This window comes from Falco peregrinus, chromosome 4 (genome assembly GCF_023634155.1).
Source record: "Falco peregrinus isolate bFalPer1 chromosome 4, bFalPer1.pri, whole genome shotgun sequence".
Classification (NCBI taxonomy): domain Eukaryota; kingdom Metazoa; phylum Chordata; class Aves; order Falconiformes; family Falconidae; genus Falco; species Falco peregrinus.
The window spans coordinates 117,535,020-117,547,927 of NC_073724.1; the positions used below are offsets into that span (position 1 = coordinate 117,535,020).

The 12,908-nt window shown below is 42.7% G+C and overlaps 1 protein-coding gene across 3 annotated transcripts in view; it reads left to right on the forward strand.

Annotated features, from left to right (window-relative positions):
• NARS2 (asparaginyl-tRNA synthetase 2, mitochondrial) overlaps positions 1-12,908 on the forward strand; it is a 52,685-nt gene that overhangs the window by 38,832 nt on the left and 945 nt on the right. The window contains exons 9-13 of one of the 3 annotated variants that reach the window (XM_055801274.1): positions 42-79; positions 1,844-1,910; positions 3,382-3,519; positions 4,667-4,764; positions 6,987-7,013. In XM_055801274.1, coding sequence (XP_055657249.1) covers positions 42-79; positions 1,844-1,910; positions 3,382-3,519; positions 4,667-4,764; positions 6,987-7,013 — 368 coding nt within the window. Of the gene's footprint in view, positions 1-34; positions 80-1,843; positions 1,911-3,381; positions 3,520-4,666; positions 4,765-6,986; positions 7,014-12,908 lie in introns of all 3 variants that reach the window. The other 2 variants (XM_055801272.1, XM_055801275.1) reach the window with 2 other exon arrangements.

The window sequence follows — 12,908 nt, forward strand, 5'->3', positions numbered from 1 at the left end:
AGAGTAGCTTTACATTTTTATTTTTTCTTATTTTGACCAAGGACAGGTTGGAACAAATGCTGAAGAACAAATTTGTGACGTAAGTACTTATATTTCAAAATGATCTGGAAAGGGCTTTTGGGGTAAGAGCTCCTATTTTGTGTATGTTCTTTTTCTTCCCCAGCTCAGTTTTTTCTGGGTTAGCATAATGTCTCCAAAAGAGCATGAATTGTCGTTCCCTTTGTACTGTTTGCCAGTTGCCTTTTCTCCTCTGCATGAGACTGGCACCTGAATCTGCTGCCCTTTGCCTTTTGCTTCCCTGGACAAGATCCTCGTTCTATAAGGGTATCCTCCTTCCAGCATGTGCCTGCACAGTGGTTTGCTCACTGTCTTGCTTGGATTTGACTTTGGTGCTCTGCCTTCACACTTTCACTCTGATGGCTCCCTTTTTATGAAGCTATGTTTTGATATTTGAAAATCCCAATTGGTTTTCTATTCCTGATTGCTTGCACAACTCCTTTTCCCAGTTCTCTGTGTATTAAAGAACTGAAGGGTTTTGGTTTCCCTCCTTGGCCCTCAGGAATACCTCCTCTTCCCTACTCTTGCCCATCTCCTCAAATAGTGGTGCTCTCCATTCATTCCACAGAACATTGCAGGGCTGCTTAGCCCAGCACTGGTTTTCATGTTAAGCAGCTACAGCCACACTTGGACAACAGGATCACGATAGATCCTCCCTGTGCCTCGTGCCTGCATGAGCACTAAGGGAGACCTCCGTGAAGCCACTGTGTCCCCCATTTCAGTCCTCCTCTCTTTGGACCTAACTGATATTCCTGAGAGGACAGAGTTGCACTCAGCTTCTGCCATGGTCTGAGGAAAAAGAGTACGAGTCAGCACATCTCTTTGTCCCTCCATCTCTCTCTTCATCAGCAGCTGACAGATCTGGGGCATTCCTGGCTTACACACATCAGTTACATGCATTGGACCTGTGCCAGCCATATACTTCATTTGGACCGTGGCCTTGCATAACCCAAACACATGGATCAATATGTTCCTTCTTGAGGTATTTCCTCCAGAAGCTTTCCCTGTATTAGTGAAACCTGGTAGCTGGGTATAAAATGTTTGTTGTCTTTAGGGAATTTGCTTTATACTTGGTTTTAGCCAGTGATACAGGGAGACGAAATTATTGTGATCAGGTTATTCTTCTCTCTGTCCTCAACATTTGCTTGTCAGCAAACACATCTTTCATTGAGCCTTGATTTCCAGTTACCAAACCTGCAGCATCTTTCACTGCACTACTTCTGTTCGCTCTGCCATGATGCTGTTCTTTTGTACTAGTGGAAGGCAGTGGAGAATCTGCTCTCATATCTGTCATAGTAGTAGAGAAACATTGCTGCAAATAAATCTCATGATTTTTGCAAAGTAAAATGAAAATATTTGAGCTACAAGCCCTTGGAATTCTGTGTTGGTTTTTTTGCCTAACACCATCCTGAACAGTAGAGTTTTGCCAATGAAGGCACATTGTTTTCTTTAAAAAAATCCACAAATTTCCATGAAGCAATTATCTGCAAAGCTCACTTTGGACTGAAATGCAACGCTGCAATAATGCAAAAGTGTCTTGAGAGCTTAGCACTTGCTGCCCTGCATGTAGCCAAAATGCAGGAAAACATAGGGTTGTTGCCATATAAAATGGCTTTTGGTTTCCGTCCAAAGAAACATTGCTGGGAAGTCTGACATCACAGCACAAGTTGGCACAGTGGTGGGGAAATGCCTCCTTAATTTTCCAGTGCAGCACTTAGCCAGAAAACTTTATTGTTATTCCTTTCATAGTTATCTTAAAGACTTTTTTTTTTTCTCCCTCTTGCAGAATTTCCTACAGTGAAGCAGTGGAAATTTTGAAGCAAACTTCTCAAACTTTCACTTTCAAGCCAGAGGTAGGTAGTTGCATGGTGGCTAGTTCCTGTGCCTGTTCATGTGCACAGCCAGCGTGAACTTTGTAGATCTCCTTTCTCTCTTTCTGATACCACGAGAGTTGTTACTTCGCACAAATTTTCTGCCTGCTGGGGCATTTGCTGAGTTGTTACCCAAGTATAACTACTGGCGTTGAAATGGGAGCAATATCAGGAATGAGATCTGTAGCAGAAAAACATGTAACATTTACAGGGATGAAGTGATGAGTTCGCCGTTGAGGGACCACGGCTTTAGCAAAGATGCTTCTCTTTCCTGTATGGGAGCAGCACCGAATGCGTTGTGGATTCAGTAGCAGTCATCTAAGGAGAGTTGCTGCAGTAGTCCTCAAATTAAGGAATAATATTAGGATAGCACCAGAAGTTTGATGAGGACTAATAAGCCAAAACTGTGTCAAAATACCATGTAATCTAGAGGTAGGTGAAAGCATAGCATAGATGTTGACGGGGAAAAAGAATAATATGCTTGTCTTTCTAAATCTTTTAGATTATGGTTTTCTAAAAATCATGTTTTGCCCAATTTGAATGTCCCTACACACACTAGTAGGAAGAGCATTTGTGATGGTGCTCTTCTCATGTATACTGATTAATCTGTATCTTGTTCTGATGCTTTGAGGAAAATAACCCTCTGGCCAAAGCCACCTTTGTAGCTTGTTGGGTAACTGTCTTGTCTCTGTGTACAAGTGGGTGTAAAGCCTGAAGTCCTGTATCTGTACTACCTTGGTCTCAGACAGCAAACTCGGGATATTTTCAGATGAGGAGATTCTGCAGAGTATCTGTTTCCCTCTTCCCTTTCCCCTTCCCCAGTTGTCTTTGCACATTCTGGAATGGACTGGAGGTCTCTAGCCAAAAGCCACAGAATTTATACCACTGGAAGAAAAGAGTGAAGGGCATTGCAAATGTCCAGGGTTTCTGATAACAAAGAATTGGTTAATAGGATGCTAGGGTTTCTTAAGTGAGAATTAATGTACCGTGTAACAGGACACAGCAGGGAAGAGCGCGGTCAGCCTAGCAAAGCTGTTTTCTGTATAGCAAAGGTAATACTGAAATAAGGCTGGTTTGCTGGGTCGAGTGAGCTGACTTTGGGTAGGTGCCTGTTTCCCTTAAGCTACGAGGAGTGTGAGTTTGGGGGTTTTTTTGTTTGTTTATTTGGGTTTATTTCTGAACTGATACCAGATGCTTGGGCTTGGTGCAGGCACAATCTGGCCCTGTTCTGTGAAAGTTAAACCCTATTATTTTCATTGCTTTGCTCTGCCTTAAAACTCTTGAAAGCCTGCTTAGCAGATTTTCCCAGTGCCCTGTGTGAGACGTTGCTGTGCTCAGTTTCGTGTTACTCGAAGCTGCACATCTCTCCTGCACAGGGATTTTGCTAGGTCTCTTGCCACAGGCAAGATGTACCAAAGCAGGATCCCAGGATTCCCTTTTGCTGTCTTTGCAGTGGGGCTGTAACCTCCAAATGGAACATGAAAAGTACCTGGTGAAGCACTGTGGTGAGGTTCCCGTGTTTGTGATTAACTACCCATATGACCTCAAACCTTTCTATATGCGAGACAATGAAGATGGACCTCAACACACAGTGAGTCTATGGGTCACATTTCCATTGCTTTTTTGGCTAGACGTCTCTTAGTGTACTGATAGATGAGGATAATCTTCTGCTGGGCCTCCACTCATGTAGTCCAAGATAAGATGTGACCATCAGGTGATCCTGTCCAGTCTTTCTGCTGTTGCAGAAGGAATCCCCAAAGCAGGAACAACAGGAGGAGAAAAATGCAGGAGTTGATAGTTTTAAGTCTTTGCTTAAGTCTTTTAAGACAAGTTTGCCATAGTTTTTTTTTTATTTTCCTGGTAAACTTCTGTACTACTAGGTGAAATGCCCCAAATTGCATGGCTCCAAGCACTCCATGATTCTCTCATCATCCAAACGTAGCATCCATGTAATCCTCAAAAAGCAGATGGGCACAAGTAGTAAGCTCTTTTTCCGTAAATCTCATGATTTGTAGGTGTGATATCCCAATTGAACTGAGACAACCTGCTTCTACTAAAAAGAGCCAGTGCCCTACTGTGTACCACTGTCACTTCATTGGCTTTAATTCTAGCAGCAGTTTGGCTGTGGGATAAGGAAAGTAACCCTAGAAAACAAAACAGAGAAGACAGCCAGCCCAAACCTAACAGCATAAATAGTAACGCTGGGATTCTAACACTTGAGTCCAGCACGAGTGCCATTGATCCTTTGATATTACCACTAAAGCGGGCTCAAGGAATGGGAGCAGGAAGGGGGCAAACAACAGCATCAGAGCAGCTTAAACTCAAAGGGAATCAGGGCTTCAGGAAACTCGCCCATGTGTCTTTGCTTCCTTGTGAGCTGCTCTTGGATTCTTTGTACCCTGTACGGGCTTGCCTACATGCACAGGTTGTCACCAGAGTAACCTGGTGGGATTCAGTTCACACCGCCTGCTGTAGATGTCCTCAGTCTTGGAACATCACTGCATGGGTTCAGGTTTTCTGTAGATGTTCTGGTGGTTACCATTGTAAAGTTCCCTTTAAAGCCTCTTCGTGTCAACAAGAGACTTTGCAAGCATGTGCAAATACTTACCTAAGTGTCCTGGACTGTGGAAGAATTACAGTAGCTTTTTACAAACAGACATCATTGTCAGCTGTACTTCTGCCATACGCTGCGTAGCTATATGGCATGACTCGAATTAGAGTCTTTCCTTTCTTTTAAGGTTGCAGCTGTTGATCTCCTCGTACCAGGAATAGGGGAGCTGTGTGGAGGCAGCTTGAGAGAGGAGCGACTGCCCTTCCTCGAATCACGCTTACAGAGGTATGGAAGGCCCACGTGTGCCAGGAGACTGGCCTGACCAAGAGAGTGTTTGAGCAGCCCTCAGTGGTTGGCAAAACAGAGGAATGGAAGGGCAGCTAATGGTATTTAAAATCATCCTATTTTTGTCTTTGAGATTGGCAAAGAAGTTCTTGTGCTTTTGTTGTAGGGTATGCAAACTGCCTCTCTGTTTTAGTTCATCAGAGAAGGAAAGGAGAGTTTATTTTATGCTGGGAGGCCAGGGCAGCAGAATGCCTCAACTCTGTTGGCACTGTCTGGAACAGGGCCTGATGTGAGACACTTCATCCTTGAGCCTTTTCTTCACAGCTTTTGGGGCTGAGAGTGAATTGCAAAGGTGAAAGTTGTCTCGTAGACAGAGCATAGATATATTTGTCATCACATTGTGTAACTGAGGAACTGCAGTTTTGGTCAAAAGCTTTGCTAGCTGTGATACAGCTGGCCTCCATGGCATAGTTTCAGAGAATATGGTTCTTAGCTACCAGTTCAGTGGGAAGCTTCACTGGAAGCACCCAGGACCTGCACTGTATCATGCGGACTCTTTCCCTGCTGCTTTATTCTGGATCATGGGACTTTGCCTAATTTTAGGCTAAATTCAGTGTCAAAATACCAAAGCTGCTGTTTAGTTAACAATAATTGACATTATAGATGGGGTAATTTTCCATAGACAATTACTCCCTGGATCCTGTCTGTTTAAAGGAACCTTTCATGGAATTGTAGAATCACAGAATGGTTTGGGTTGGAAGGGACCTTAAAGATCATCTAATTCCAACCCCCCTGCCGTGGGCAGGGACACTTTCCACTAGACCAGGTTGTTCATATCCCCATCCAGCCTGGCCTTGAACACTGCCATTTGGGCCAGTAGTACTCTTGTGCAAAGCAGTTTTGGAGGAGGATTAGTCCTGGAGTAACACCATTTGCACATTGGGAATAAATGTGTTGCTTAAATCATCACATGCTCACAGAGATACATCTCGTCAGTGGAGAAAAGCAAAATCCATTTCAGCGTAATGAATCCAAAAGGCACAGGGCAATTCAAATCATCAGAACATTGGTTCTCAGTTTGTGGTGTAGGATGATATTATTCCCTGTGCTTCCTGCTGCTCTCCCTGCAAACTCCCCCGAAGCAGCCGTGCTTCAGCTGAAGCTAAGTACGATGTTGCCTGCTGCACTTTTTCACTTGAAATAGATCTAGAGTCCACAGCCTTCAAGGTGTGGGGCTGGAGGAGGGGTCTGTGTGGAGGTTGAAGCCAGACTTTCTTGTTTGTCAGGAAAGTCATAGAAGTATTTCAAGCTAAAAATGGGGTGTGTCTTCAGTGACCTTAAAATACAGCTGTGCATTGGAGATGACCTGGAAAAATAACACCTCTTTTCACATGTTTTTCTCAATTTTGAGTACTCATTTTCTGCTCTGCTGAGCCCAAATACTTTCCTAAGGTTTTTAAATTCTGCTTCCTGCAGACACAGTGTAACTGAGAGATAAAGAATGGGATTCTTGTCTCCTTATACATACTTGATACAATAGCTCTCTTTTAAAAAAAGTCCCAGGCAGAGACAGATGCAGTGCACTGAAGAAGAGAGAAGTGGTCTCTCTTTGCTTACAGTTTTCTGTTTGTGTTCAGAGAAATGGAAAAAAAAAAAACCAACAACTTTGCTCTGGTTCTACCAGGGCAGGAAAAGGAGAGAGGATGCACTGGTGGCAATTAGAAAAAGACATATTTTATTTAGTAGTTTTACAGAAGTTGACACACATTAACAAAGCTACAGGAGTTCGGTGGGTTTTCACACTATGGAAGGGGTGCCACGTAGTCACATATGTGAGGCTTATAATGAGGTTGGCTGCATGTCACTGTAAATTTAATATTCAGGCTTGTACTCTCCAGGCGTTCACAAGCAGAGTTTACTGATGTGCTTAAAGTTAAGAATATACACAAGTCTTCATATGAAGCTGGGATCAACCCTGTATGCTGGCAAAACAAACTTTGCATTCTAAGCAGCATGTAGGGAATCTGTTCAAGATCGTCTACCATTTACCAGAACTGACAGCCACTGATCATGCCTTCCCTTAATTTCCTGCATTTCATTTTTGGACTGAGTTTGGTCATCGGACCTTCCCTTTTCTTGTAGCATCCTCTTCCAGGAAAGTGCTGCTTGTGTGGATTTCCCCTGTTCCTTTACTCACAAGGGGTTTTCTTTTTGTTCCACAGATTAGGACTCACAGATGCCTACCAGTGGTAAGACATTATCTTGGTCTGCAAGCTCAATTTCTTCTTTTGAGACTTTTTAAACAACTATTTCATTTTTTTGATGCTGTTCTTGAGGGGACATTTCTTGGCCCAGTTGCCCTGCCATAACTGCCAGTCTAAATGGAACAGGCAGTTCATTTAAAGAAAATTTAATCTAATGCTACTTAGTTTGTCTTCCCAATTTGTCCACTCACAGCACAGGTCATTCCTTTTGAGATTGCATGAAGTGGATTAATTTACAACCTATAATGATTTTTGATACTAAATCATTAGGCTATCTTTGAAATTGAACAGATTCTGACCACCATTGCATGAGATAAACAGGTTACAGAACCACAAGCAATTTGTGACCTTTAACAACTCTATGAATAACTCCCTTTGCAATTGACAGGGCAATTAGGTCGAAAAATCTTCCTTAACAAAGCGGTTGAACCAATTAAAACTGTCCTGCTAAGGAGACAGATCAACCTTTGAATTAACGGTTAAGACTATTAAAACGACAGAAGGATCTTCGTGTTCCTCTTGACAAGTGGTTATTGGTATGTACTTTGTCATAGGTACTGAGAGGGTGATAGCGCAGAGAATTTTAAATATAGAAGAGTATACTCAAATATTTTGCAGCATTTGGATTGATCGTTAGGGAGGCTGCCTTGAAAAAAAAGCAGAGTAAATGTAGGAATCTTCACTCTCCTCTTCCCACAATAGGACATCGCTTAGGAACAGCCCAGTGCATGCCGACCTTTACATCATCCATTTGCAAACATGCTGAATTAGATGGCTTCCTTTATTGTTTGCATTTATGGGCCAGAATACACCATATCACTTCATCTGAGGGAAGGATTGTCCTGAACAAAGATGGTCAGTTGTGTGGTTAGAGGCTGAGGTACAGCCTGAGGAAGTCTGGTGTTCAGTGGCAGAGCCTTCCAGCAACGCTAAGATAGTGCAGCCCTGCCTCGTTCTTCCCTCAAGAGAGAAGATAAGGACATTGCCCAGCAGCCATTTCCACCTTCATGCAATATGTAGCAATCACATTCTGGAAACTTTCTTCCTGTGATCATGTTTTGGAGACTCTCTCCTCCTCTGTTCCCTTCACTCCATCACAGATGATGTAATTTCCCAGAGAAGATTACAACTGTTGTTACCTCCTGCCATACCAAGGTCTGGTGTCCTAGGAAGGTGCAGGATAGGAGCAATTTCAGATGCTTCTGGACTGCAGTCTGCAATCTGTCAGAAAACAGGGAGGTGGTTTGCCAGCATCCATCTTTTCAGTGGAGGTAGCAGGAGAGGCTGATATTAATCTCCTCCAATTTAGTGATTGAATTTGGTCTCCAAAGCTGGCTCACAAACTCCTTGAAGAATAGTTGAGTCATTCCTTCCTTTTTAAGTATAATATTTGCTGACTTTAGAATGGCCAGCTGTATGATATGTGTTCCCTTTTGAAATCCCTTAGATATTGCTGTATCTGTTTCTACCCGCTTTCTTCTCCCACTAAGCATGAGGATATTGTGGGGGCTGACTCCTCCTAGGGCAGGTTCAGGAGTCCCTTGTTTGTGGGAGAATCATTGGGCAAAGAGAGGTCTGATGATCGGAAATACTGCTATGCTTCTGCCCATTCCTACCTTTCAGAAGGCTTTTCAAAAAAAGGAGAGAAAGGGACATGGTCAAACTCCTCTGAATCTTCTTTAATTAACTACATCTTTCCTGTTGTGCGGCTTGCTTTCCATAGAAAATACGAGCTGGAGAAGTATTTGGCTTGGTTTTGCAGTTATTTTATCTTATTTTCACACTTCTTCCTTTGAACTGTGGATAGAAAAGAGCTCAGTGCTGTAGATGATGATCTTGGCTAGACTGAGAGAGTTCCATGGAAGTGAGGTAGGAAAGTCGGGTGATCAGCGTTTACTCTGGGAAGTCACTTGCTTTCTCTCTGACGGGGGAGTATTAAGTATATTGCCTTGTAAACAGGGGACCTGATCCTGTTTGCAGCCTCCATGTGCCAGCTTAGCACAAGCAATAACAAAGCAGGTACTTTGTCATGAACAGCAGTGTCCCCACTACCATCAGCTGGAGCAGCTGGAGCAGCATTTCAGTCTTTCTGCATGTAAGGCACCCGCTTCCTCACTCTGATTATCATCGTGCGCATCAGTGGGGAAGGTGGCCTCATACCGAACCCCTCACAGTCTAGGTACCTTTCTGGTCTTCTGGTGTAACGCTGGTGAAAGTATATGGTGGCAGAGCAGGTGTTATCTGCTCTCTTGGAATGGGTATTACTGTGCCGTCTTGGCCTTGCTCCTGCTCTAAATGGAGAAGCTTGAGCTGTGTTGGGTTCTTTGATTTCTAGTTTTCTTTGAAGCTTGAATGCCGGAGTGTTCTGCTGGGTCCTTGTGCGACAAGGTAGAAAAGAGGAGTTGAACTTAAGGAACAGCAGGACTGGTGACAGCGCTGACATCATCGTTTCACCTCCTGAAGAGCCCAGTGGTAGCCCATTGCTGTCCTTGGCAGTCTCCTGGTCCTATCACTTCTTCTTTTGGGGAGAAACCGGAGCACTGTGCTGGGCCACGTGGAGGCAGGCAGAAAGTGCTGAAGCCAGCCAAAACATGCCCAGTTGTGTCAGTGGGAGTATTTTAGATTGACCTCTTGAATTCTTTTTTTGTGGATTCCCAAAAAATAGTAGCAGAGCAGAAGCTGCCTGAAACCAAAGACAGGGTTTTGCCCAGCATCAGAACCTGGGTGATGCTTTGCATATTTCCTGAAGCACTCAACAAAATGGTCTTTCAAATATCATTTCACTAGTAGTTTTTCATTACCCTCATTTTTTTTTCCAGTAGAATATTAAATTTCATGGACTGCAATATCTTTGTTCTTTCAGTTTTCAAACTGGCTGCGGAGGCTTCAGTATAACAAGGGGTTACATAAAAGATCAAGGTTATGTTTGTTTTGAAAGGAGACTGAAAAGAATACATTCTGCTTATGAATGGTTACTAAGAGAGCACTGATCTTCATAGTGCCTTGCCGTGCAACACAGGAGCTCGTGATGGTGATAAAAGGATAGAGATTTTTAAAAGGATGAAAGGAAATGCTCTTCTAACTTGGCACGTAATGAGCTTCTGGAATTCGTTGCCAGAGGACATTGTTGCAGCACATACTTTAGTAAGATTCAAGTCTCTGAAGAACTACCAGTCCTCCAGGCCCAGAACATGAACTCTGGGGCTAGCTGGGGTCGCAGAAACTTTTTTCCCCTGTGGAATAATGTTGCACAGTTCCCCAGTTGCCAATGGAGGGCTCAGCTCTCCTGTTAAGTATGAGCTACTAGGAGAAATAGCTAGACTAGTTCATGACTGTTTTTGAGGTGAGAAACGTCCAATGTATGGAGACTATTGAATGAGGGAAAACCTCAGGGAGCATTTTCTAGCCTAAAGGGAATTTTCTCTTCGTCTGCAGGCAGTTACTTTTTCTTTCATCTGGGAAGAATGGAAAATTTCTCAATTCCTTTGCTGTTTCTAAGCACAGTCATCAGAAAGGATTCACAGTCTTGATCCTCAGCACGTTTAATTCAATGGACTTTTTCCATTAACTTTAATGAGTTTTGTTTCGCTCCTTTCGCCAAAATGGCTTCTCAAAGTGCTTTGAGATCTACAGATGAAAGACCTGGATAAGCAAGGGTAGAATTTATTATTATTGTTCATCTGGAAGAAGCAGAGTTATTTCATCTCTTCACAATGACTTTATAAACTCTGTTGCCAGCAAAAGGGGACAAGAGATGCTAGTCTTAGTCTCAGCTGGCTTTGCATAGGCTGAGGTATGCTTATAGACATCACCAGAAATGTTTGTGCTGTTATTTGTATTACTAGTTGCAGCTAGACTTGTCACCAGCTAGTTCTGCTCAGAACTACTGAGCTGGTACAGATTGATCTGCCACAGCCAGCACCCGTATCCCTCATATTTACGAGGTCTTTTCTATTTCACAAGCCACCACCCTCGGCATCAGATCTGCCCATCATCTTCCTTGCAGACCCTTGAAAAGCTGCTAAGTGGACCTCCCCGGGGGAAGTTTCCAGTGTATGAGCAGAAACCCAAGTTCCTGATGCAGTCCGTATGAAGTGGGTAGAGATGCAGGCCACCATGCTGTTGCATAGCCTACGTCTTAGTATCCTAAGCATAAATCTTCGTCATGAGGTGTGGGGTGTATAGAATGGAGCTTTAGCAAGCCAAGCTAACACCCAGCAGCACAGATAGCAAGCACGTGGGTCCCAGGGCTCAGAAAACATGCGTCCCACTCCTGAGCCTGCTGTTCAACTTGCAGTGCAGACAGAACTGCACTTTGTGTGTCTGTGCTTGGAGGAGGAGGTAAGAAGTTCTATGATTCTACAAAGTTCTGCTTCTGGTTCTCCACTTGGGCAGTGGAGGGGAGGGGGAAAAAACACCGGTGAAAAAAACCTGGAGATCGGATTGAGTGTAATAAATGGCTTCCTAAATCATAACTGCTGCTAATGAACTGCAATGAAAAATAATTATTTCATGGTATAAAAGGCATGCTGTCAAACTGAGTCCACCAGGGTGATCTCTTGCAGTTGTAGAATTTGCTGGAGAGTATTTTTATTTTGCAAGTAGATGTGGTCAGTGGCATTACTTTGGCTCCATTCTGTTAAAATGTAGTCTTCAAGCCAAAAAAATTCTGAAGTCCAAGCAAGCACACTTAAATATATATAATGTATATTTTATGTATTTTTATATATATGTATATATATACATGCAAATATTAACAGTAGTTAAAATTTGGGAAGCCATTTATTACAATCAATCCAATCTTCATTTTTTTTCTGGTGTTTTTTCCCTTCTACTCCACTGCCCAAGTAGTAAAACATATATATGTATTTATTTTTAAGTGTACTTGATTTGTTTTTAGACTGGGATGATAAAATCTTCATACTTACACCAAGATTAGAATCATGTAATACATCTGGAGTCACTCAACCCCTTACTAGTGCATTCATGTAAAGAAGAATAACTTTGTGGCCTCAGCAAGCTCAGAAGTGGCCCCGTAAATCAATAGAACCATTGAGATGTTTTTCATTCCTATTAAAATAAAACTGTTGGTGAGAATTTATAGCTGCAAATATAGTTCCTGTGTATCACAACAGCTACAGTCCAGCTCAGAAATGAGGAACTCTAAAGGAGAACCATCATAATCTTGTTGACACCCATATATTTGGAATGTCTGCTTCCAAATGTTTTCTGAGGTATCTGTGCACAACAAGTGCTTTTCTCCAAAATGAAATGTCGTGTTCCAGAATGCATTTTTTGAGAAGATATGGCCAAGATTTTTTGCTGACTTACTGTGGAACTAAATTAATCAGTGTATAAGAGCGTTTGGGGAAAAAGTAACAAAAAGCCATCATAATTACCTTAAAAGAAAAAAAAGTCTAAAGGAATATTCAGCAGACAGAAAGACCTATTTAGGCTTCTGAAGAAAGTACTGGAAATGAAATGACTTAGACTATTGAAAAGAATACAGAAAATGAAATAACATATTGTGGGGCAGATTTCAGCACCATCATGGCAAGGGCTAAACAAACCCAAGCAGGCAACTCCATCTCCGACAGTGGAAATGTTTTGTGATTGTGAAGGAACCTGGGTTTGTGCCTCTGCTAGGAATACGTTAGATACTAAAACTTACAAAAATGTTTTCGATGTGAGCATTGGTATGATGTTCAAGCTGCTCTTCGTACCCAGATGAGTTCTTGCTCCTAAACAAAAGGCTCTAGTGTACTGGCAAGGCGTAAGTGTACTGGTTTAAACGTCTTTGCATTTGGGGTTTCTGCTAACACAATTCTGCCTGGCCGGGAGCTGCACGTCTTCACAGCCCTGACCAACACCGGCTGTGTT